Source organism: Ranitomeya variabilis, chromosome 4 (assembly GCF_051348905.1).
Source record: "Ranitomeya variabilis isolate aRanVar5 chromosome 4, aRanVar5.hap1, whole genome shotgun sequence".
NCBI classification, from domain to species: Eukaryota; Metazoa; Chordata; class Amphibia; order Anura; family Dendrobatidae; genus Ranitomeya; species Ranitomeya variabilis.
Window position 1 is genome coordinate 381,238,848 of NC_135235.1, and position 27,719 is coordinate 381,266,566.

The 27,719-nt window shown below is 41.5% G+C and overlaps 1 protein-coding gene across 4 annotated transcripts in view; it reads left to right on the forward strand.

The window, feature by feature from the left end:
* Nucleotides 1–19,235, forward strand: part of SLC43A1 (solute carrier family 43 member 1) — a 193,673-nt gene extending 174,438 nt beyond the window's left edge. For all 4 annotated transcript variants that reach the window (XM_077250810.1, XM_077250811.1, XM_077250809.1 and 1 more), the window contains 5 exons: nt 331–436; nt 3,499–3,607; nt 6,176–6,249; nt 12,970–13,093; nt 19,018–19,235. In XM_077250810.1, the coding sequence (XP_077106925.1) occupies nt 331–436; nt 3,499–3,607; nt 6,176–6,249; nt 12,970–13,093; nt 19,018–19,194 (590 nt within the window). In that variant the 3' untranslated portion in view covers nt 19,195–19,235. The remainder of the gene's footprint in view (nt 1–330; nt 437–3,498; nt 3,608–6,175; nt 6,250–12,969; nt 13,094–19,017) is intronic.
* Nucleotides 19,236–27,719: the final 8,484 nt, after the last annotated feature.

Sequence of the window (27,719 nt, forward strand, 5' to 3'; positions counted from 1 at the left end):
CGAGTACATGGGCGCAACCTCACTCAATGCAAGTGTATTGAGTGAGGCCGGAAATGGTCTAGTCAGATTGTGGTTACATGACTGCTGCTCCCGGCACCGGAGAATCCGCACAGCGCCCAGTGTGCACAATGTGAGAATTCACAAGTCCATATAGAGTGACTGCAGACTATGTAAAGAAATGTTGTCCTGATCATACAACTACTTTAATATTTTACTCAAGTGGCCATTTGAATTAATTTGCTGAGTTGTCATAAACTGAATTCAATCCTGTTTTTACCTCTACTTGATAAAGCACCAGGCTGTGTAACACCAGATTCTCTCTTCCTGCAGTGGGATTTTACTCGTCCGTGTTTGGGGCTCTACAGCTGCTGTGTCTTTTCACCTGTCCTTTCATTGGATTTGTGATGGACTGGAAGATGAAAGAGACTGATGAAGAGTGAGTCACCGGTCACTGATCCGTGACCATGGATCATATCATTCTAGAAATACCTGTGATATCAAATGGACACATGTCGTTAGTAGTGATGAGCGAGAGAACTCGTCGCTCGGGTTTTCCCGAGCACGCTCGAGTGACCTCTGAGTATTTGTTAGTGCTCGGAGATTTAGTTTTCATCTCGGCAGCTGAATGATTTACAGCTACCAGCCAGCCTGAGTACATGTGGAAACTAAATCTCCGAGCAGTCATAAGTACTTGGAGGTCACACGAGCGTGCTCGGGAAAACCCGAGCAACGTGTACATTCGCTCATCACTAGTCATTAGCGGTCCAAAAATTATCCATGAATATGGTATAGGTTTATGTACTCAAAATATTCAGCAAGCTTTGTGACCAGAGCCTAATCAGATCCGCAATGTGAACTGTGCTACCTTCTTTGGCAGCTTGTTCTTGTATTACAGGGTATAGGTGTAGGATATTGGAGAAGGCTTCTTTCTGTCTCTTTGCATCGTACATAGTAATAGTAACCTCTTCTCTCTGCAGCTAGTTTACATTTTTGCAGTTTTTCCCCCCTACTTTCAAGAGCCATAACTTTGTTATTTTTCCGACCACATAGCTGTATCATGGTTTGTTTTTTTCTGGGACGAGTTGTAGTTTTAAATGACCTCATTCATTTTACCATTCAGCATACTGGTAAACGGCAAAACAGTTCCAAGTCTGATGAAATTAAAACAAAAATGCAATTCCGCAATTTATTTTTGGTTTCGTTTTAAAGGCATACAATTTGTGTAAGGCCCGGGTTACTTGCGAGTTCAATGCGAGAAACTCGCACGAGTCTCTCGCATCAAGTCCCTGCACTGCCGCCGGCTCTCGGGAGCGGAGCTTGCTGCTGCGTGTATTTCTATGCAGCTGAACCCTCCAGTCCCGAGTTCCGACTGCAGTGTCGGGTATTGATGCGAGAGACTCGCACAAGTTTCTCGCATTGAACTCGCAAGTGTGACCCCGGCCTTAAAAGTTACTGTGACTATGATTCTTCAAGTCAATATAGGTACAGCAAAACCAAACTTAAGTATTTTTTTTGCAAAATAGGAGGAAAAAAATTCAGAAATATGTAAAAAAAAAAAAGATTTTTGGTTTGAGCCGCCATATGTCAAGACCTGTACCATTTTCATTTACGTTTTCCATCAGTTGAGCTGTATGAATGCTTGTTTTTTTGTGTGATGAGCTGATAGTTTTTACACAACACACAACATTTTGATCAGTTCTTATTGGATTTTTTTAGGGAGATGAGAGACTGGTCAATTTTTCATTTTTCCCCTTCCCCTTTTTTGCTTCCATCAACATAAATCTAATGAGGACCTTTTTTTTAATGAAAAAAAGGGCTCCTTCTCACTAGCGAGAAATACGTGCGAGTCTCGCATGTTAAAACCAAGCTCTGGCACTTGGGAGCGGAGCGTGCAGCTCCATGTGTTGCTATGCAGCCGCACGCTCCGCTCTGGAGTGCCGGCGCCAGAGCTTGGTTTTAACCTGCGAGACTCACACGTATTTCTCGCACTTTAACAAATAGAAATAAACATCACAAGTCAGCAAATAACACAGACATTTTTCGTGTCCCTGTATTCGTAACAACCCGTGCTCATGTGTGACCAACACTCTGTTCACTGTCTATGTGATTGCTGCAGATAGCCTTTTGGCCATCTCTGCCCATCTCTTATGCAGTTATGCATTCGACCTCCAGCGATCATACATCTATCACCTATTTTTTTTAGCTTATACAAGGACATTGCAATTTACAAAGATAATTTTTTAATGATAATTAATGCATAGATAATGTCTGGTATGTCTACCAAATGAAGAAACATATTTAAAATGTAGTTCAATTTACTGGCAGCTTTATTATCTTTATATCACAACTTGGATTGTCAATAAGACTTGCCACCACACACTCTAAGGGCAGTCTCACACGTCCAGATAATTCCGGTACCGGAAAAAATCGGTACCGGAGTTATCCGTGTCCGTGTGCCCGTGAGCTCACGTAGGCCATACATGCGGCACACGTGTGCCGCCCGTGTGCCGACTGGGTACCACACGGAGCGTGCAGGAGACAGCGCTAAAGTTTAGCGCTGTCCCCTGCATCATGCTGAAGCCGCGATTCATATCTTCTGTGCAGCAGCGTTTGCTGTAAAGAAGATATGAATCATTCATTTTTTTAGTGGTATTTTGTGTTTAAACTAAAGCTCCATGTCCCCACCCCCTGTGCGCCCCCGCTGATCTGAAAATACTCGCCCGCCTCCCTCGCAGTGTCCTGTCCTGGCCGCACCTTCTACTGTATGCGGTCACGTGGGGCCGCCGATTACAGTCATGAATATGCGGCTCCACCCCTATGGGAGGTGGAGCCGCATATTCATGACTGTAATCGGCGGCCCCACGTGACCACATACAGTAGAAGGTGCGGCCAGGACAGGAAGCAGCGACAGCCAACGAGGGAGCTGGGTGAGTATTTTCAGAACAGCGGGGGGGGCGCACAGGGGGTGGGGACATGGAGCTTTAGTTTAAACACAAAATACCACTAAAAAAATGGATGATTCATATCTTCTTTACAGCAAACGCTGCTGCACAGAAGATATGAATCGCGGCTTCAGCACCATGTGGGGGGGACAGCGCTTACTGGAGCGCTGCTGTCTCCTGCACGCCACATGGAGAATGTCCGTGTGAGGTACGTGTTTTACACGGACCCATTGACTTTAATGGGTCCGTGTAATACGTGCGCTCCCACGAACACTGACATGTCTCCGTGTTTGGCACACGGAGACACGGTCCGCAAAAAATCAATGACATCTGCACAGATGCATTGATTTTAATGTGTCTACGTGTGTCAGTGGCTCCGGTACGTGAGGAAACTGTCACCTCACGTACCGGAGCCACTGACGTGTGAAACCGGCCTAATACTAACACTATCCAATGCCACACAAGGTTTGCCTATTTTTTATCTTATATTTTAAAAATGCTTTACTATTACAAAATCTTATTTTGTTGTAACTTAATTTTTTTTGTTATTGTTTAGATCTAAGACTGTGCAGAAACTCACCAATGCTACCAGAGCATTTGTTTTCACAAATATAATACTTATTATATTCGGGGTTACGTGTTTGATTAGCAATCTCCCATTACAAGTAAGTGATTAAAATTGTCATCAGTATTTTAATATATGTTAAAAAACTGTTTTGTTTGTTGTTCTTTGCTTGATTTTTATACAACAGACAATTATTTATTAGTATATATTATGAGTTTTCTCAAGACAAAATTGTAAAGAAAGAGAAAACCTTGAATTGCACTCGCTACAATGTTATTCAGTTTGGCAGTGCTCATCTGCGAGTTTTTCCTCACCTGGTATTGGGGTGAGGAAAAATGCATTTGACTGCGTAAAACAGTCGAGACTCACCATTGAATGTCAATGGGTGTGAGAAAAAAACGCATGGCATACGGACCATGCTGGTGCTGTGTGATTTTTATGCACCTATCTCATAGGAACATTTAATCAGCCGAGTACAGTAAATTAACAGCGTGAACTGTCAGAATACAATAGAAAAAATATATACAGTAGATGGAATAAAATAAAAAATTGGCGTGGGGTCTCCCATATTATCTTAACCGGCTGAGTGAAATCCAGCAGCTGGGGGCTGATGTTCATAGCCTGGGAAAGGGGCAATAAACAGGCTATTAATTCCAGCTTACAGATATCTACTTAGCATTTACTGGTTATTAACAAAAAAAATGATGTGGGGTCCCCAAATTTTTTATAACCAGCAAAGGCTAGGCAGACAGCTGTGGGCTGAAATTAATAGCCTAGGAAGGGGGTGCGGATATTGGCCCCCTCCCAGACCAAGAACATCAGCCCGCAGCTGCCCCAGAAATTAGCATTTATTTGATGCGCCAATTCTAGCTCTTAGTCTCCGCTCTTCCCACTTGCCCTAGTGCTGTGGTAATAGTATTGGGGTTGAAGTCAGCTTTATAATGTCAGCTGATATCAAGCTCAGGGGTTAGTAATGGAGAGACATCTATAAGACAACCCCATTACTTACCCCATTGTCAAATGTAATAAAGCCAAAACACAGAGTAAAGTCCTTTAATTGAAATAAACACACAAAGTCCTTTATTTGAAATAAAACTCCCCTACCCTCTTTCACACATTTATTAATATCCACAGAAAAATAAAAAAATAAAGAAATCCTCATCTGTCCGCCGATAATCCGTTTGTTCAGCAAAGAACAGAACTCAGTTACATCTGGATGCTTTGCCGAGTGGTCACATCACCCTCAGCCTTCCAACATCAAATGAACAGTGCTCCACTCGGGTGTAGATATTTCCAAAAGATATTTTATTCAGCCACGGTGAAGCAGCAACGTTTCGACCATAAAATGGTCTTTTTCAAGCATGCTTGAAAAAGACCATTTTATGGTCGAAACGTTGCTGCTTCACCATGGCTGAAACAATATATTTTGGAAATATCTACACCCGAGTGGAGCACTGTTCATTTGATGTTGGATGGTTTGGAACATCCAGGAAGGTTCCCTGGATATGGAACGGGCGCCCCATTGAAGTGAGTGCTGTCAGCCCCCTTTTTCTTTTTGTGGATCACACTCAGCCTGGCATCCTGGAGCTGACATCAGTAAGGGGAATGGAGTTCATAGCCAATGATCTCTGGTCACCTCAGTGACGTCACCCCTAGCTGTGTGAAAACTTTCTATAAACTCCAGGCCCCATACTGACGCCAGGACTCGCATTGGCGCATCAAATAAATACAACATTTCTGGGCCGGCTGAGCGCTTATGTTCTTAGTCTGGGAGGGGGCCAATATCCATGGCCTCTTCCTTTCCTGTTAACATCAGCCTGCAGCTGTCTGCCTAGCCTTTGCTTGTTACTACAAATAAGGGGCCCCAACATCATTTTTGGGGGTGTCACCTCTTGTTAATAACCAGTAAAGGCTAAGTAGATAGTTGTGAGCTAATTTTACAGCAAAAGGCTGAATACATATGCACATGCCAATTTTTAGTTATTTGATCCCATAAATTGAATTTATGCCTATATTTTTCGCCCTTCACCAATTTAGGCTGTTTAATGCTGATGCATCGCACACAAATCATATTACAAAATAGTTCAGCACAGGTTGTAATGTAACAAAATAGGTTAAAAGCCAAGGGGTGAATACTTTTGGAAGCCACTTTATAGGTTTGCTTTAGGCTCTCTATATTACTTTATTACATATAATGATTTATATTTAAAATAAATGAATTTATATCTAAATTTATATATTAATTAATTTCATATATTCAAGCAGCTACCCAGAAAAGCAAATCTATTAGGTAACTGGGACAACACCTTTCTTGTTTCTACTGCCACTGACATTTCATTCTAGAGATTGGCTGGGTTCACAGCAAACAGACACTTTCTAATCAGACATATGATTGTATATCCTGGCGTTGCACCAAGGACTTCATGAGACAATTCTTTTAACCTTTACAGAACAAAATATAGACTTCTAATGATAGTCAATGTAACAATTTGGTGTATTAGAAAATTGTATGTGTCAAATTAATGTTCAGTTGCAAAAGTACATTTCTTTCTTTATGAAAGCACATGTAGATTTTTCGGCTGTAAATAGTTGGCATATTAGTCATCTTTTCCTTTTTGGTAGGATTTTGGTAGGAATGTTGTACTGACTAACTTCATGTATTTGGCAGATCTTTACATTTATCCTGCATACGATGGTTAGAGGCTTCATTCATTCGGCTTGTGGGGGATTGTATGCTGCAGTGTAAGTAGTTCTTGTCACGTAATGTGTATATGTGGAATATTACGGATCTTCACTTTTATTTTTGTTATAAATAAGAGCACATAAATTATTCTATACTGCCATCTAGTGGCTACTTCTGCTTTTACAAAAAAGATGTAGCTTTCAAAAATGCTTCATTGGAGAGACAATAATTTGAAAATTCTATAGAAAAGTTCTGTTGTCCCCTGAGAATAAATAGTAATCAATTGCTCAGCAATCGATATATAAATATACTCACATTGTATCTTTTACAATTAAAAACTAATAACATGACACAATTCACAGTCTGACATTTATTTTGAAGGAACAGTTTATTATAGATTTGGAATCTGCATGTGTCATTCACGTCTTCTCAGTAACTTCTTGTAGTAAGGCACTCCGCCCTCCCGACATCTGGAAAGTGCTGATGACTCCTGCGGCACAGGCTTTCAGATGAATTCACATGCAGAACAATGTGGCTTTACCATGATCACATAACTGCACGGAAATAAAAGGGGGTTGTTTTTTTCTGCATTGCTGCAGTCATGTAAGAAATATGTGTCACACTGTGACGGTCTTCAGTAAAGAAGAGGGTCCTCAAAATGTCTCTGGAGCAGGGACCCTAACTATCCCTGCCCCGGAGGTATTCTTAAAGGTAGAGAGGCCCGAGTCTCCAACATTACTATATTCCTGTAAAAACCCTAATCTGACCCCTCTCCCACCCAATGAGACATGGGACAGAAGAGAAAGGTAAATTAGACACAAAGACAAAACAGGGATAACAGAAAAATGTATCATACAAAAGTACTGACCAACAATGGGGAGGAAGATAGAGACAGGGAGGAAAGGGAACTAAACTAAATGGGAAAAGGGTCCAGGAGATAAACACACATGTGCAACAGCAAACTACAGAACACCACAACTCCAACCTACAACTACATAGTCTTCCAGGGAAAGATAAAAGTCTCAGATCGGGAGACCTTGGTGGCCATTCAACTGGCCCACGATGACCAATCCACTTTCCAGGTCACCAAGGTCTCCCGGTCTGACCCCCTTAGACTTTATCTTTGGGGTCATCTGAAGGCAATTGTCTATGCTGTCAAGATATGAGATGTGCAGCATCTGAAACAACGGATACTGGAAGCCTGTGCTAGCATTTCTTCTGTGATGTTGCTATCAGTGTGTCAAGAGTGGGAGAAGAGGGTTGCATTGACAATGCAACACAATGGGCAGCACCTTGAACACATTTTATAAGTGGTCATAAACTTGTAAATAACTCATGTAAGAATAAAGTTACTTTAAAAACAAGAACGCCATTGTTTTTCTTGTGAAAGTCTCAGTAAGTTTGATATGTCACATGACCCCCTTCCCATAGGAAAAAATAAAGTTGGATCCAAAATGGCCAACTTCAAAATGGCCGCCATGGTCACCGCCCATCTTGAAAAATTTTCCCACTCCCATATACTAATATGCCACAAACAGGAAGTTGATATCACCAACCATTCCCATTTTATTTAGTTGTATCCATATAAATGGCCCACCCTGAATATATATATATACATATATATATATATATGTCAGTGAGACACACATATATATATCTTTATATTTCATATAGAGCTAGATAGCAGAATAGCCGATAATTCAATTGTCAGCATCTGTAATATCATTACAGAACCCGACAGGATATCAGACATGGTTTACATACATGGTTCGTTTTTTATATGTCCCTCACTAATAATGTTAGTAGTGTGTGCGTGTAAAATTTTGGAGCTCTAGGTGTCGTAATTTTCTCTGCCAGAGCGGGATAGCCAGTGACTGAGGGCAGATATTAATAGACATTAACCTTAGTTATTGCCCCCCCCCCGGCTAAAAACATCTGTCCCCAGCCACCCCAGAAAAGGCTCATCTGTAAGATGCGCCTATTCCGGCTCTTAGCCTCTCTCTTCCCATTGCCCTGTAACGGTGGCATATGGGGTAATAAGGGGTTAATGTCACCTTGCTATTGTAAGGTGACATTGAGCCCAGTTAATTATGGAGTAGTGTCGATAAGACACCTATCCATTATTAATCCAATAGTATGAAAGGGTTAAAAAAAACACACACATTTAGAATAAAGTCTTTTAATGAAATAATTAAACACACATTTTTGCCATCTTTATTATACATCCAATCGAAGCCCTTGTTCACCTGTAAAAAATCCAAACTAAAAAAGCAACAATATCCCATACCTGTCCACCAAACAGTCATGTCCCACGCTGCAATCCATCTGAAGGGGTTAAATAGTTTACAACCGGGAGCGGTGCTAATCCTACCGCCCTGACTATAAACCACGGAGGAATGAATGAAAAGCTGACTGCGCAGCCTCCCCGCCTGACCGGACATGAACTCTTCAGCGTGGGAAAGTTTCAGAACATTTTCCCACGCTGTCAAGTTCGCCGCAGGTCAGGCGGGGAGTCAGCGCAGCCTCAGTGACATCAGCAGTAGTCACTGAGGCTGTGCAGCGGCCCCGCCTGTCCTGAGGTGAACTCAGCAGCGTGGGAAAAAGTTCAGAAAATTTCCCACGTTAATGAATTCATGTCCGGTCAAATGCGGAGGCTGCGCAGGCAGCTTTTCATTCATTCTCCATGGTTTATAGTCAGGGTGGTAGCATTAGCACTGCTTCCGGTTGTAAACGATTTAACTCCTTCAGATGGATTGCAGAGTGGGACTTGACTGTATGGCGGACAGGTATGGGATATTGTTGCTAGTTTATTTTGGATTTTTTACAGAAGAACGAGGGCTTTGCTTGGATTGAGAGTGTAATAAAGATGGAAAACCTGTGTGTTTAATTATTTAATTAAAAGACCCTTATTCTTAATGTGTGTGTATTTTTTAACCCTTTGACTACTATAGGATTAGTAATGGATAGGTGTTATTGACACCTCCCCTTTATTAACCAGGCTTAATGTCACCTTACAATAGCAAGGTGACATTAACCCCTTATTACCCCATATGTCACCACTACAGGGCAATGGGAAGAGAGAGGCTAAGTGCCAGATTTGGCGTATCTTACAGATGCGACTTTTCTGGGATGGCTGGGGGCAGATGTTTTAAGCTAGGGGGGGCAATAACAATGGTCCCTCTCTAGGCTATTAATATCTGTCCTCAGTCACTGGCTTTCCCTCTCTGTTTGTGAGAGAGCCCACACAATCTTTTTCCCTGAATAAATTTGTTAATTTAACACCTACATCTCCAAAATTTTACACACACATAGTATTAATATTATTAGTCAGGGACATATATAAATCTAACTGATATGCAATGGTTTACTGCTCAAAAAAATAAAGAGAACACTAAAATACCACATCCTAGATATCACTGAATGAAATATTTCCATTGCAAATCTTTATTCATTACATAGTGGAATGTGTTGAGAACAATAAAACATAAATATGATCAATGTAAATCAAAATTAATATTCCATGGAGGTCTGGATTTGGAATGATACTCAAAATCAAAGTGGAAAATCAAATTACAGTGGAAGTGCCTCAAGACAAGGAAATGATGTTCAGTTGTGTGTGTGTGTTGCCTCCATGTGCCTGAATGACATCCCTAAAACACCTGAGCATGCTCCTGATGAGGCGGCAGATGCTCTCCTGAGGGATCTCCTCCCAGACCTGGACTAAAGCATCCGCCAACTCCTGGACAATCTGTGGTGCAACGTGACGTTGGTGAATGGTGCAAGACATGATGTTCCAGATGTGTTCAATCGGATTCAGGTCTGGGGAATGGGCGGCCCAGTCCATAGCTTCAATGCCTTCATTTTACAGGAACTGCTGGCACACTCCAGCCACATGAGGTCTGGCATTGTCCTGTATTAGGAGGAATTCAGGGCCAACCACAATAACATGTGGTCTCATAAGGGGTCTGAGGACCTCATCTCAGTACCTAATGGCAGTCAGGCTACCTCTGGCGAGTACATGGAGGGCTGTGCGCCCTCCAGAGAAATGCCACCCCACACCATTACTGACCCACTGGCAAACCAGTCATGCTGAAGGATGTTGCAGGCAGCAGATCGCTCTCCATGGCATCTGTCACGTCTGTCACATGTGCTCAGTGTGAACCTGCTTTCATCTGTGAAGAGCACAGGGCGCCAGTGGCAAATTTGCCAATCCTGGTGTTCTGTGGCAAATGCCAATCATCCTGCACGGTGTTGGGCTGTGAGCATGACCCCCATCTGTGGAGGTCAGGGACTCAGACCATCCTCACGGAGTCGGTTTCTAACCGTTTGTGCAGACACATGCACATTTGTGGCCTGCTGGAGGTCATTTTGCAGGGCTCTGGCAGCGCTCCTCCTGTTCCTCCTTGCACAAAGGCTGAGTTAGCGGTCCTGCAGCTGGGTTGTTGCCCCTCCACGTCTCCTGGTGTACTGGCCTGTCTCCTGGTAGCACTTCCAGCCTCTGGACACTATGCTGACAGACACAGCAAACCTTCTTGACACAGCTCGCATTGATGTGCCATCCTGGATGAGCTGCACTACCTGAGCCACTTGTGTGGGCTGTAGAGTCCGTCTCATGCTACCACGAGTGTGAAAGCACAACCAACATTCAACAACAACAACATTCAAAAGTGACCAAAAACATCAGCGAGAAAGCATTGGTACTGAGTTGAGGTCTGTGGTCCCCACCTGCAGAACCACTCTTATATTGAGTGTGTCTTGATAATTGCCAATAGTTTCCATCTGTTGTCTATTCCATTTGCACAACAGCATGTGAAATTGATTGTCAAACAGTGTTGCTTCCTAAGTGGACAGCTTGATTTCACAGAAGTTTGATTTACTTGGAGTTATATTCTGTTGTTTAGGTGTTCCCTTTATTTTTTTGAGCAATGCATATATATATATATATATATATATATATATATATATATATATATATATATATATATATACACCTATACTATGTGTATACCTTTATTTTATCTATGCTATTCTAACCTGTCAGTGTGATCTTACTGTACACCTGTACAGCTTTTCTAAAGGACACCGGTGCGTATTTCTCGCAAGTCACACTAATGGTCCATGTGGTGTGCAAGTTTTTCTCGCAGCCATAGACTTTCATTGGCGAGTGTCGGCCGATATACTGTGAAAATCGCAGCATTCTGCAATTTCACTCGCACGTAAAATATGGCAGAGAAAAAACGATGATGGGAGCTGCCCCATAGATTAACATTGGTCCGAGTTCTATGTGCTCTTTTATAGCATAGCACTCGTCCTTATTATACGGTAGTGTGACTCCGGCCTTAGTCTGTCTTCATGAACCATAAGGCAATCATTAGCACTCCATTAGTATTCACATGGTCACCACCTATTGTACTACACATACTGCCCAGAGACAAGACTATCTGGTTGGAGATGGATATGTACCGGACTTTAGTGATTGTACTTCATAGATTGTTCAGTTGCATATGAAAAGATGCTTATGTAGAGGGTCCTGCACACCTCTACCTGTCCAGGGGCTGATCAAAAGAGGGATGTAAAAAAGGACAGGAGGCATGGTTTGTGTAGTTGTGTGTTGTGTCTGGGAAGGACCAGGTTCTGGTACCACTGCATGGAAGAATAGACACTATGGATCATCCAATACTTAATATCTGACACTTTCCTCCTCTCCCCTGCCAGATTTGGGAGTTGTTCTCAGACAAGTGTGTATTATCTTCCTTAATGTTGGATTATCGGATGGTGCCCCCAGATTTATTCTTCTTGTTGGTGCGGTGATATAACCCTGGAAGATTGTGTCAACATTCTGTGGAATATTCTCCAAGGGACCCAATTAAGTGTCTCTGATTGTTCACCAGTCCGCCATCCCTGCATGCTCTCTGTCAGACACTACGTCATACCATGACTTTTCATTTTTTCTCACTGTGTATTCCGGAAGTCTAACTATTTTATTTTTTTGTCGATAGTCATATATTATAAAAAAAACTTTACATTGTAATTTGCTAGATGAGTTGTACTTTTTAATCATGTATTGTATTATCTTTGTGGGGTCAAATAAAAAAAAAGGCATTATTGTAGATGAGGCTTTGTCTTCATGGCATTCACTGTCTGGTAAAAATGATACGCTAACTTGATAATATTAGATTGTACGATTATGGTGATAGAAGACCTGAGCAATGCTATTTATTGTATTCACCATGTGGATGTACTGTACATGAACAAAGTGTGAACATTTACAGATGTGGCAATATATGTAGTGACTTCATTACACAATGGCCCTGATTCATGAAGTCCAGCGATTTTCTTGACGGTCTTCATTAGGAGGCGCGGGGGAGTCAGATGCTCCATTTTCACAAAGAGGTGCACGCCGAGTGCACGTGATTGTGCCTCTATCAGCAACGTTAGAAGTATCACTCCAGTCAGGCGTAGAGAACGCCACAACAAATTATGAATTAGCCGAGCTGTGGCGTTAGGTCACTGCACTGCCGTGCCCTGTCTCACCCCAGCTCTGTCCATTTTGGCAGAGATGGGAGAAACTGGCGTTAAAATGTGAAAAGTCGCAAAGTTTTAGCGCAACTCCAAGTTGCGTCAAAATTTGGCGACTTTTCAAAGCTTTTACACAACTTTTTGGGCATAAAAGCTTAGATGAATAGAGGTCATTGTTTTAGTAACATATTAAGTATTATTTCTGATTCAAGACTATGTATGATGCACTAAGTTTTACTCATTCTTATTTTTAATTGCAGGTTCCCATCAGGTCATTTTGGTACACTTACAGGACTGCAGTCACTCCTCAGTGCAGTATTTGCCTTACTACAAGAACCACTGTATAGGGCTATGCTAGGACCTCTGCATGGGAATGGTTTTTGGGTAAGACTTAATATGATTTTATAGTTTCAGTAGAATGCTTTAAAGTGGTTGTGCCACGAACAAAAGTATATTTTAATCCACAAATCTTGGAATAAAAAAAGAACAATAAAAGTTCCACAATTGGATGGATTTAAAAAAATGTTCCTTTCCCAAGATAATCTTATAAATGTGCCCCTGCTGTGTACTGTGTAATGGCTGTGTCTAACCGTACAGGTACATGGTCTGATCATACCACAGCTCCTGGGCAGGGGAGCAAAAGAGAGAATATAGACATTACAGCAGGGGATCACAGCTGATTAATTGTTTGAGGTAAAATATTATTTAAAACAGACAGGGAAATAATTAGCTTTGATCCCATGCTTTAATGTCTGTATTCTCTCTTTTGCTACCAACTGTCCAGGAGCTGTGGTACAATCAGACCATATCCCTGTACGGATAGACACAGCCATTATTATTAGTCCAATATCTATTGATTAAAATATAATAATAATCTTTATTCATATAGCTCCAACATATTCCACAGCATTTTACAATTCAACAGATCATTCACAAGTAATAAGTAACCACGTTCAAGATAATACAATAATCAGAGCAATATAATAACGATCCTGTTCATATTAGCTTACAATCTACTATGAGTTGGATGAGACACAAAGTACAGGTGCTTATTTACAATGATGGTCCAGCCATCTTGAGGGAAAGGGGATAGTCACCAGCCAATATTTGTGGTGCTTTTGGGTCCGATGCAGTTTGATGGAGGATTATGATCTGAGAAATAGTGAAAAGAATATATATAAGGATTTTTATTAGGGAACATGACAGGCTGCCCTAAAACAAGTACAGTAATCTTAACAATACAAGTCACGACTGGTACAGGAGGAGAGAGGAACCTGCCCGCGAGGACTCACAATCTGCAAGGGATGGGTGAGGATACAGTAGGTGAGGGTAGAGCTGGTCGTGCAGTGGTTTGGTGGTTACTGCAGATTGTAGGCTTGTTGGAAGAGGTAGGTCTTCAGGTTCCTTTTAAAGGCTTCCATGGTAGGCGAGAGTCTGATATTTTGGGGTAGAGAGTTCCAGAGTAGGGAGGATGCGCGGGAGAAATCTTGTTTGCGATTGTGGGAAGGAGCTAAGAGGGGAGTAGAGCAGGAGATCTTGTGAGGATCGGAGGTTGCATGCAGGTAAGTACTGGGAGACGAGGTCACAGATGTATGGAGGAGATAGGTTGTGAATTGCTTTGTATGTCATGGTTAGGGTTTTGAACTGGAGTCTCAGGGTAATGGGGAGCCAGTGGAGGGATTAACATATGGGAGAGGCCAGGAATAGCAGGGGGACAGGTGGATTAGTCAGGCAGCAGAGTTTAGAATAGATTGGAGGGGCACAAGAGTGTTAGAGGGGAGGCCACAGAGCAGGAGGTTGCAGTAGTCAAGGCAGGTGATGAGTGCATGGACTAGGGTTTTTGCAGATTCTTGGTTGGGGACTGTACGGCTCCAGGAAATATTTTTGAGTTGAAGTCGGCAGGAAGTGGAAAGGGCTTGGATATGTGGTTTGAAGGAGAGATCAGAGTCAAGGATTACCCTGAGGCAGCGAGCTTGTGGGACTGGGGAGAGTGGGCTGCCATTTACTTTAATAGATAGGTCCGTTGGGGGGGTCGAGTGAAATGGGGGAAAGATGGTGAATTCTGTTTTGTCCATATTAAGTTTTAGAAATCTTGCGGAGAAGAAGGATGAAATAGTGGACAGACATTGGGGGAATCTGGTTAGTAGGGAAGTGATATCTGGTCCAGGGAGGTAGATCTGTTAAGAAATATACTGAAAGCTGTGAGATTCTATGAGCTGTCCCAGGCCAAAGGTGTAAATGGAGAATATCAGGGGACCTAGGAATAAATCTTGCGGGACTCTGACAGATAGGGGGTGAGGTGAAGAGATAGTGTGCAAGTGGGAGAATCTGAATGTTCTTTTCTGTTAAGTATGACAAGATCCAAGATAGGGTCAAGTCTATAATGCCAAGAGATGGGACGGTCTGTAGTATTAGGGAATGATCCACTGTGTCAAAAGCAGAGGACAAGTCCAGGAGGAGGAGGACCGAGTAGTGTCGCTTGGCTTTGGTAGTTAGTAGGTCATTGGTGACTTTAGGTAGGGCAGTTTCGGTGGAGTGAAGAGATAGGAAGCCAGATTGCAAGCGGTCGAAGAGGGATCAGGAAGAGAGGTGGGAGGACAGTTCAAAATGGACATGTTGTTCCTATAGTTTTGAGGCATAGGGTAGAAGTGATATGGGACAATAGCTAGATACAGAGGATGGGTCAAGAGAGGGTTTTTGAGGATGGGTGTGATTGAGGCATGTTTGAAGCATGAGGGGAAAACACGAGTTGTTAGTGATAGGTTGAAGAGGTGGGTTAGGGTTGGGATGAAGACTGTGGTGAGGTTTGGGATGAAGTGGGATGGGATTGGGTCAAGTGCACAGGTGGTGAGATGTGATCTTAAGAGTAGAGTGGAAAGTCAATCTTCTTTAATGGCGGAGAAGTTGGTTTTGGAGGAGGAGGGCTGAGTAGTTAGGAGGAGAGTCTCTGGAGCTTGTAGGCCAAAGCTTTCTCTTATGTTATCAATCTGCTGCTTGAAGAATGAGGCAAAGTCTCCAGCTGAGATGAGTGGAGAGGGAGGAGGTGCTGGGGGACGGAGGAGAGAATTAAAATGTTGAATAGAGTTGTGAGACAGGGAGGATATGAGACATGAGAAGTAGGTGTGTTTTGCTGCAGCGAGTGTGGGCTTGAAAATAGTGAGGGATTATTTGAATGCGATGAAGTGCTCATTGGAGTGGGATCTTTTCCATCTCCGCTCAGCAACTCTAGAAGCCCACATCAGTTCTTTGGTCAGGCTGGTGTTCCAGGGTTGTCTGTTGATTTTGCAAGATTTGGTATGTGTGAGAGCGGTGACCAATTCCAGAGCTATGGCTATATTAGTGTTATATAAGCAGCAGCATCCGCATTATGTAAGGAACTTATGTCTGTAAGAGGGATTCAGAAAGAGAGTGTGGATCGTGGCATTTAAGATTTCTGCGAGGATGTGCAAGTTTGTGGAGTGGGGATTGTAGACAAAGAGAGGAGAGGGAAGAGAATGTAAGCAGGTTGTGGTCAGAAAGAGGGAGCAGTGAGTTAGAGAGGTTAGATAGGGAGCAGAGGCAGGTGAAGATGAGGTCCAATGTATGGCCATCTTTGTGAGTGGATGCAGAAGACCATTGATCCATGCCAAAGGAGGAAGTGAGAGATAAAAGTTTAGTGACAGCTGAGAGTGAAGTGTCAATGGGAATGTTGAAGTCACCCATGATGATCATGGGTATGTCAGCGGAGAGGAAAAGAAGTAGCCAGGTGGTGAAGTGGTCGAAGAAGGTGGTGGCTGGCCCTGGGTGGTGGTAAATGACAGCCAGTTGGAGGGGGACTAGATGCTCACAGAGTGCATCTCAAAGGTAGGGAGGGTAACAGAGGGTGGCAGTGGGAATTGGGTGGAGAAATAGTTACCTAACCGGAGAAAACCAATTGCTCCGCCATAATGTGTCCCATCCTGGTCCCTTTCCTTTGATAATGTGCCCCCTCCTTGTCCATTTCCTGGAATAATGGGCCCTTTCCTGGGAATTTGTGCCCTGTTCTCCAATACATTAAAAAAACTTTACTACTCATCTTCCAATGCTGCATGGGGTCTTCTACACTTCTACATTCATCACAGGAGATTGCAGTTTTCATCAGCATGCATGCCATGGCGCATGATGTCACTGCCATGCCCCCATGAAAAACACCAAAAAAGGAAAAATTCAAGAAAATACACCAAAAACAGGCAGAGATGCTTACCTGTCTAAATGGGCCTCAATACAAATGCACATGCAGGGTGCAGTGGACCCAAATAAAATAGCAAATGCACAGGTGCAATACCTAATGAAACAGCCAGCCTTCAATAAGGGTTTGGCCGTGTGGTACACCAATGCACTGAGATACATACTCTGTATGTGGCGTGTTCGTTCACACAAGGAATGCAAAGCATCCGGCTCCAGCCTATTAATGACGCCCTATGGCGGGCTGCCCAGTGCTAAAATGCATCCTGTGTGAACAGAGGCCACAGTGTACAGAACCATTTGGGCCCAACTGCACCCTGCAAAAAATATACGTGCAAAACTAAACATATAAATATATGTAAGGTATTAGTTGATATTCTGGCCATAATATGCAAGCCGCCAACCCGCGCCAAGGGTCCTTACGTTTTGCCAATCCTACGCTAACATGAAAAACACCAAAAAGGAAAAATTCAAGAAAATACACCAAAAACAGGCAGAGATGCTTACCTGTCTAAATGGGCCTCAATACAAATGCACAAGCAGGGTGCAGCGGACCCAAATAAAATAGCAAATGCACAGGTGCAATACCTAATGAAACAGCCAGCCTTCAATCAGGGTTTGGCCGTGTGGTACACCAATGCACTGAGATACATGCTCTGTATGTGGCGTATTCACACAAGGAATGCAAAGCATCTGGCTCCAGCCTATTAATGACGCCCTATGGCGGGCTGCCCAGTGCTACTATGCATCCTGTGTGAACAGAGGCCACTGTGTACAGAACCATTTGGGCCCAACTGGCTGCCATGCACCCCCAGACACAGGCACACTGTCATCCGTAGCCAGTCTCTGATTGGCCAGGGGTGTGTATTACAGCTCAGGGATCCGGCGGGTCACCTGCCCTGAAACATTCAGGTTAAATATGTGTCCTTGGCCAAGTAGTATCATTATCTTAGTAATATCCAGCTGCATTTATATGTTAAGAGCTAGGTTGCGTTCTCACGTTGTGGCCATGGTGGCATTTTGACACAGTGGCAGCAAAAATGTTGCGGTTTTATCACGATCCTAGCAAAAAAATGTACTGTGACCACAATGTATAAAAACAGCCTGGAAGGATGAAATAGGTATTACTAAATGATTTAGCTAATATTAATTTATAATGTAATACTAATTAATGAAAGCCCAAAGCATGAAAACAAACCAGAAAAGCTGAGGTTTTTGGTAAAAGAGTTTTTATGGAGTTGCACTACTACCTCGTAGGTACTGACCTTACTAAAGGTCTTCAGACAATAAACTTGCTATTTATTACTATAGGATCTGCAGTTGGTGCAGGCAGGTTTTGGATATGTGCTCAAGTCTTTTCAGGCAGATTCCGCGGAAAAAAACACCTGATAAACAGAATACGCTCATATGAATGAACCAATACATTTCTATGTAAAAACTACTTGCTGTGCATATTATAAGGCTTTTGAACGTCTTGTAACTGCTTCCTTCAGGTTTTTAGAAAACGCCAAGCAGTTAAAAGAATTGACATGTCCATTCTAGCATTTTAGATACTACTACCACTACTTAATATGTCAATGGGAAAGTTCAAAAGAAGCCTGAAAGATGCTCAGATGTCTTTTTTAACATTTTACTATTGTTGCTTAACTATTTAATATAGTGTAAAAAATGCCTGCAAAACGTCAGTGAAAAAAGGTCACAAAAACATGAGAGAACCCTCGAAAAAAATGCTAGCTGACAAAACTGTCTAAATAAATGCCAATTTTTCCTGAAAAGTCTTCTGCTTCAAAAAATTGGCAAGTTTGACTGAGTTTAAAAGATGTTGCTTGCATATAACCCAAGAGCATGGGGGAGCCTGCAGTTTATTTATTGTATAAGAGAGAAAAACATTTTCTGTTTAGTTGAAGCCGAGATGGGCAGGCATTTATTTTTTCTTATACAAGAAGCTGTCATCTGCCCAGTGGATATGATGTCCTGTGTCCGCTCACCTCCACTTTGTACCAATGCAGTTTACATAAGATTAAATAAAATTTAATCACAAATTTTCATTTATCGTTTTGGTCATTATTTCTCTTTTACGTGATCTGATATTTCTTCTCTTGTAGGTAAATGTTGGTCTCTTAATATTTTCCTTTGCTGGATTTGTCCTTCCTGGATATCTTCTAATATATCGCCGCCGTCTTCTTAAAGCTCAGGCCATAAAGGAAAAGGATCCAGCTGCTGTCCAACTGCAAGACTTGAAGCGTCCCAACGGAATGCCAGATGGAGAGACTACAGCTTAGTGAAATCAATAGGTCAAAATGGTATAAAGGATGCAAAATGACCACAACAGTCATGATGTATTTATTGTAAAATAGTAAAAGTACAAGATGATCACCTGATATATTGACGTAAATCCAGGAGACAAGATCCAAGTATATCGACTTGCTTTGAAAAAGAGTTTTTCAAGTCATTCTGTAAAAACTTTGTGCCAATGGTATTAATAGTTTAATAGTTTTAAGGTTTGACAGAAAACACATGTCTATTGTGTTTAACCTAGAATCCCACAGTTGTGCTCAAAAGTTTACATACCCTGGCAGAATTTTTACTTTCTTGGCCTTTTTTCAGAGAATATGAATGATAACACCAAAACTTTTTCTCCACTCATGGTTAGTGGTTGGGTGAAGCTTGAGATCTCCCCAGAGTGGCTCAATGATTTTGACCTCAGAGACTGAGATGGCCACTCCAGAATCTTCACTTTGTTGTGCTGTAGCTAATGACAGATCGACTTGGCCTTGTGTTTTGGAATGTTGTCATGTTGGAACGTCCAAGTACGTCCCATGCGCAGCTTCCGGGATGATGAGTGCAAATATATCCAGTATTTGCTGATAACATGCTGCATTCATCTTTTCTTCAACTTTGACCAAGTTTCCTGTGCCTTTTGTAGCTCACACATCCCCAAAACATCAGCGATCCACCTCCATGCTTTACAGTAGGAATGGTGTTCCTTTCATCATAGGCCTTGTTGACCTCTCTCCAAATGTAACGTTTATGGTTGTGGCCAAAAAGTTCTATTTTGGTCTCATCACTCCAAATGACCTTGTTCCAGAAGTTTTGAGGCTTGTCTCTCTGCTGTTTTGCATATTGTAGGCGAGATACTTTGTTGCTTTTGTACAGTAATGGCTTTCTTCTTGCAACTCGACCATGTAGCCCATTTTTCTTCAAGTGCTTCCTTATTGTGCATCATGGAATAGCCACACCACTAGTCCTGTATTTCAGCTGATGTTATTTGTGGGTTTTTCTTTGCATCCCGAACAATTTTCCTGGCAGTTGTGGGCGACATTTTTGTTGGTCTACATGACTGTGGTTTTGTTTTTACAGAGACCCTGATTTTCCATTTGTTAATCACAGTTTGAATGCTGCTGACTGGCATTATCAATTCCTTGGATATCTTTTTGCATCCTTTTTCTGTTTTATACAGTTCAACTATCTTTTCCCGTAGATCCGTTGACAATTCCTTTGCTTTCCCCATGACTCACAATCCAGAACCATCAGTGGCTGGATGAAAGATGCAAGAGTCTGTCTGGATCTCAGAAACTCACTCAGCTTTTATGCACACACACTGTTTACAAGCAAACAGGTCACAGGTGAGGATGTTACCTTTAGTAGCCATTCAAACCCATTTGTGTCAACTTCTGTGCATATTATGAGTCCAAAATCACCAGGGTATGTGAACTTTTGATCAGGGTCATTTGGATGTTTTGGGTTGTCATTATGATTTAAAATGAGAAAACACAGTAGTTTGACAATAAATAGCTTACCCCAACTACTAAACATGAGTGGAGAAAAAGTTTTGGTGTTATCATTCATATTCTCTGAAAAAAGGCCACGAAAGCAAAAATTCTGCTGGGGTATGTAAACTTTTGAGCACAACTGTAAGAGTTGATCTAGAAGAAGGCAAGACCCCGTGAGGCAGAAGATATTGGCCCCATTTAGGGGAAAAATTGTTTCTCGACAATATATATGCCAATTAGACTAGTTCCCAGGATCAGCAACTGATTGTAGAATCTAAAAATCATAACCTGTAATATTCTATTTTTCAAAAATGTAGATATCCAGAGCCTCATTGAAATTGTTTTGTGAATTATCACATGTGGCAGTGAGTCCCATAGTCTCACTGCTCTTACTATAAAGAAATGAAGATGAGGATGATGATACCACCTTTTCCCTTTAGAAGTAGAGGAAATCCCTTTGGTTTTGATTGCAAGTCTGTAAAAATCTCATTAGAAAGATCTCTGTACTGTCCCTGTGTATATCTGTACATTGTAATAAGATCGCCCCTAAGCCTTCGTTTTTCCTGAATATCCCCAAGCTTGATAACCTTTCTTGGTATTGTAGTCCACCTATTCCCTTATAAACCTTCGTCGCTCTTCTCTGCACCCGCTCTAGGTCAGCTATATATTGGTGGCCAAAACTGTACATAGTATTCTAATTGTGGCTGCACTAGTGACTTGTATGGAGGCAAAACCGTGTTCTTGTTATGAGCATCTATGATTCTTTTTAAGGTTGTTTTACACTAATAGTGAATTCAGATCTTGGAAATACAATAAACTTTTCAAACCCAATTCATATTCACAGTAGCATCATTTTTCTATCACCGGCTGCTAACGATATAGTTCGTCCAGTGGCAGACTTCTGCTCTGGGCAAGCAGGCACAGATATTTTCTGCAATAAATGCGTTACCGTATATGTGCAGATACCGGGAACACACAACTCACTATGAGTAGCGCTCATAACACTGCACAGAAAGCAAATCAGATTATTCATACAAAGGATACAGTGAGCGGCACTCTATGCACTTGTCTGGCTGTACTATCACCGAGAAACCACCGTGAGCTCTTTTTCCGTGACTGATGGCTTGTATTATTCAGCCAGACAATTCTAAAGAACAACACTGTCTGACTGAGGAATGCACAGTACAAGCAGTCATGCGTCATGCGTAAGCCCTCCCTTACGGTTCTTGTCGATAGTTCAGCTAGATAGGTGCATAGAAAAGTGCTTTCTGTCTCCCTCAGATGAATTTTCTTTTTGATCTTAGTTATGAGCGCTACTCACACTGTATCGTTTCCCGGTATTTGCACATGCTTGATCAGTGCCAAAGAAGCCTACGGGACGAACCATATTGTTAGCTACCTATCATAGAAAAATGAGGCAATTTTGAAATAGTATGGATTTATTATTGTAGTAAAACCTCTTTAATGCATCCCATTATTTTTTTAGCCTTAGCAGCAGCTGCCTGGCACTGCCTGGCACTGATCAGTAAAGTTGAGTTTGCTGCCCACCCATGCACCCACATCTTTTTCAGTGACTGTTTACACAGTGCTTTACTATTTAGTACATAATTGTAATTATATATTTTGTTTCCTCTGCCAAGTTCATGTCCTTATATTTATCTACATTAAATTTCAATTGGCATTTCTTGGCTCAATGCTTCCGTTTCCCAAATCCCTTTGTAATATTAAATTGTCATCATCCTTTGTTAATTACTTTATACAGTTTAGTATCATCTGAAAATACTGAAATGCTACTCTGTGTGCCCTCAACAAGATCATTGATAAACATATTTGAAATAAGAGGGCCCAATACTGACCCCTGCGGTACCTCATAGTTAACTGTGACACAGTCAGATTGTGTTCCATTAATAACCTCTCTTTGGTTTCTATCACTTAACCAGTTTTTAACCCAATTACAAACATTTATAACTAGTCTCATTGTTCTAATTTTATGCACCAACCTTTTATATGGTATTTTATTTGATACCGTTGAAAAGTCAAGATTGTCAATATTAGCGGCCTTACACTGTTCAAGTCTGGATCTTTCCTTCTGTCTCTTAGAAAACTTTCAAATATTTTGACCACAATGGTATTTTCTTACAGGCCTTACTTTTTAACCTCTTTTTGAATATTGGCACCATATTTGTCATACACCAATCCTACAAAATAGAGACTTTCACAGCCTGTCCTTAAATATTAGAAATAATGATTTTTCATGACACCTAATTGGTGCAAAACTCTGGGGTGAATGCCATTTGGTCCCGGTGATTTGTTTATTTTAGCATTTTTGAGGCGGTGTACTTTTTGCTGGATTATGTAGGTGATATTTCATTTAAAATTTATGAAGTATCTAAAGATGTTATCTACCAAATACTGTACAGAATAAGGCATTTAATAGACTGGCCCTTGACTTGTCCAGCTCGACAATTTCACTAAAATTTTTGAGAGCCAGCATTATCATTTTTATGTCTCTTATTGTTTATATAGTTTAAGAATTTTTTTTTTTTTACTTTTTGAGACAATGATTTTCTCTGTGTCGATCTATCTTTTTTTTTACATAACCGGAGACGAGACATGTCAAGCCCCATCTCAGAGACTCATGCTGCCTGTCTTTTGGGTAGCACAAATCCGATGACATGTTACAATGCCAAAAAGTACAAAAGTATGTGTGTTTAATATTCCCTTATTTTAAGTGATGTATTTAAACAAGGTTGTTCAAAATAATAACTTTTGTCACATCTTATTCGGACGACTGGACTATAAAATACAAACAATGAAGAATGGCAACAACACCATTTTGAAAAAGTGTAAAATTATATTTATTCCAAGTCCATGTACACATTTTGGCAGTGGCAATGAGCGTTCCTTTTTCAAGAGAGAAAAGGCTCATTCTCACTTGAAAAAGTCTCATTGCCAGAAATAAAGCATTGTGCTCATGAGCTTGAAATAAATAAAATTTTTCACTTTTTTTTTTAATGGAAGTGCAGCTATTCTTCATTGATTGTATTCAATGGTTGTATAATATGTAGTACACATGTGGTCAAAATTGTTGGTACCCCTCGTTTAATGGCAGAAAAACCCACAATGGTCACAGAAATAACTTGAATCTGACCAAAGTAAGAATAAATAAAAAATATATGAAAATGAACAAATGAAAGTCAGACATTGCTTTACAATCATGTTTCCACAGAATTAAAAAATAAGTAAAACTCATGAAATAGGCCTGGACAGAAATGATGGTACCCTCAACTTAATATTTTGTTGCACAACCTTTTGAGGCAATCACTGAAATCAAACGATTCCTGTAACTGTCAATGAGATTTCTGCACCTCTTGACAGGTATTTTGTCCCACTCCTCAAGAGCAAACTGCTCCAGTTGTCTCATGTTTGAAGGTTGCCTTTTCCAGACGGCATGTTTCAGCTGTTTCCAAAGATGCTCAATAATATTTAGGTCCAGGCTCATAGAATGCCATTTCAATATATTCCAATGTTTTCCTCTTAACCATTCTTGGGTGTTTTTAGCTGTGTTTTTGGGTCAGTATCCTGTTGCAAGACCCATGACCTGCGATTGAGACCAAGCTTTCTGACACTGGGCAGCACATTTCTCTCTACAATCCCTTGATAGTCTTGAGATTTCATTGTACCCTGCACAGATTCTAGACACCCTATGATAGATGCAGCAAAGCAGCCCCAGAACATTACAGAGCCTCCTCCATGTTTCACAGTAGGGACAGTGTTCTTTTCTTGATATGCTTCATTTTTCCATCTGTGAACATAGAGCTGATGTGCCTTGTCAAAAAGTTCCATTTTTTTGTCTCATCTGTCCATAGGACATTCTCCCAGAAGCTTTGTGGATTGTCAACATGTAGTTTGGCAAATTCCAGTCTGGCTTTTTTATGATTTTTTTTTTCAACAACGGTGTCCTCCTTGGTAGTCTTCCATGAAGTCCACTTTGGCTCATACAAAGACGGATGGTGCGATCTGACACTGATGCTCCTTGAGCTTGAAGTTCACCTTTAATCTGTTTAGAAGTTTTTCTGGGCTCTTTTGTTACCATTCGTATTATCCATCTCTTTGATTTGTCATCAATTTTCCTCCTGTGGCCACGTCCAGGGAGGATGGCTGCAGTCCCATGGATCTTAAATTACTGAATAATATGTACAACTGTAGTCACAGGAACATCAAGCTGCTTGGAGATGGTCTTATAACTTTTACCTTTAACATGTTTGTCTATCATTTTCTTTCTAATCTCCTGAGACAACTCTTTCCTTCGCTTCCTCTGGTCCATGCTGAGTGTGATACACACCATGTCACCAAACAGCACAGTGAGTGTCTGTAGCCCTATATACAGGCCCACTCACTGTTTCCAAGATTGTAGACACCTGTGATGCTAGTTATTGGACACACCGTGATTTAACATGCCCCTTTTGTCACATTATTTTCAGAGGTACCATCATTTCTGTCCAGGCCTATTTCATGAGTTCTATTTTTTAAGTAATTTTGTGGAAGCATGGCTGGAAAGCAATGTCTAACTTTCATTTGTTCATTTTCATAGATTTTTTATTTATTATTACTTTTGTCAGATTCAAGTTATTTCTGTGACCGTTGTGGGTTTTTCTGTCATTAAACGAGGGGTACAAACAATTTTGTCCACGTGTGTACAGTACATATATTTAAGGTTGAATTTTCTAAAAGAGAAGCAAAATATTTCATTTAAAATAGTTTAAAGCAGTTCTCCACTCCTAGGACAACCCCTTCTTAAACTAAATATTTGGCCTCGATAAAATAATAAAGCCTATACTCTCCTCCCGTGCTGGTGCCGTTCCAGCAGTGTTGGCACTCGCAGTCCTGAAGCTGTGATGCGGTGAAATGACACGTGATGCCCGGCACACAATCATAGCTGGCATCACTGTCTTCACCTTCGAACAAACTGAATATGAAGCGGGAGTTCGGGCCACAGATGATCTCAGATTTCCTCTTCATGTTCTTTTCAACAGGAGGCGGAAACAGTGACGCCAGCGCTGATTGGGCGCTGGGCATCACATGTCATTTCATCACATCATAGCCCAAGGACCGCGAGTGCCAACACCGTTGGAACGGAGCCAGCATGGGAGGGGAGTATAGATTTTAATATTTTATCAGGGCCGAGCATTTAGTTTAAGAAGTGGTTGTCCTAGACGTGGACCACCCCTTTAACGCTTCTTTCACAAATACTTGATTTTTTTTTGCATGCTGAAAAACTCAAAGAAATTCACTATTTTTTTCACTGAATTTAAAAAAAATACATAAGAATAAGTGCCTTCCTCTTGAAAACTGGGGGGCAGGGGATCATCCGGCTGGAAAGAAAATCATGTAACCACCAAGTTTTTCAAGAGGAAGGCACTTATTTTCCTCACTTATATAGCTCCATTAATTCCCCAGCGCTTTACAGACATTATCACAATCTAGATTCCCTATCTGTAGGTTTTTGGAGTGTAGGAGGAAACCAGAGAACCCGGAGGAAATCTACAGAAATATTGAGAGAAAATACAAACTCCTTGCAGATTTTGTCCCCAGAACCACAGCACTGCAATGCTAACCACTGAGCCACCGTGCCACTTTTCTCTGTCATTTTTGTTATCCTGAAACGTCTTTTTTCTTCGTTTTCTGAGTGATTTTGCAATGTTTATTTTTTTTACAGTCAATGAATTTTTTAGCATGTTCTTTGCATATTTGTGGAATCATTTTTATTTCTGTTTTCTGGATTTTTTTAAATCTCCATTTAACAACGAAGATGCCAGTTGTAGTTCTTGAAGCAGAAATGCTGACAAAACGCTCAAAAATATTTTGAGCCTTGTCATAGACTTCTATCTTATAGTAGATATCTCATATTGGATTCTCTTGGATGAGGAAAATATGGAAAAAAAGTGCCTTCATCTTCTCCATTCTTTGAGACTTCGGAAATCAGACTGCATTCAGATGTCACATTGACTCGCATGGCCAAGTGCAATCCAAATATCAGATCAAACTCGTGCATGCTGCTAATTTTTTTCCTCAGACCGGCTCCATTCGAGGAAAAAATCAGATATGTACACAATCCCAATGCGATCTGATGTCGTGATGGTCAGATTTTTTAGTTCTTAATTGTTGTACAGTCTTTTGTCCATGTGTATTATCTATATATATAATTGTCTAAGGCCATGTTCACACGTTCCTGATTTCCCTGCTGTTTTTCTGCACTAAAAACCGCAGCTCTTGGCAGAAAACGCAGGTGCGGTTTTTGGTGCGTTTTGGTGTGGTTTTGGTGCGTTTTTTTGTGCGTTTTTTGATGCAGTTTTTAGTGCGGTTTTTTATGCAGTTTTCTCTGCAGATTGTCTGTGTTTGACACAAATAAAGCTTTAACTGCAGTGGGGAAAAAAAAAAAAAAAGAAATGATGTCATTTCCTTGTCCAACCCTTTTCTTCTTCCATCCTCCATTTTGGGACTAAACACCAAAATGAGTGGACGTGTTTTGAATGACAGCGCTCCGCAGAGTGCTGAGCGTAGGCCAGATCACAGCCCGCGGATCCAGCTCTATCCAGCTATTTAAGTGCCACGTATTTAAGGCTACGTTCACATTTGCGTTGTGCGCCGCAGCGTCGGCGACGCAACGCACAACGCAAACAAAAACGCAGCAAAACGCATGCACAACGCTGCGTTTTGCGATGCATGCGTCCTTTTTTTGGTTGATTTTGGACGCAGCAAAAATGCAACTTGCTGCGTCCTCTGCGCCCGGACGCGTGCGCCGCAGTGACGCATGCGTCGCAAAACGCAAGTGCAACGCATGTCCATGCGCCCCCATGTTAAATATAGGGGCGCATGACGCATGCGGCGACGCTGCGGCGCCCGACGCTGCGGCGCAGACCGCAAATGTGAACGTAGACTTAGTGCCACATATCACGTATTTCAGTGCCACGTATTTAAGTGCCACGTATTTAAGTGCCACGTATCACGTATTTCAGTGCCACGTATTTCAG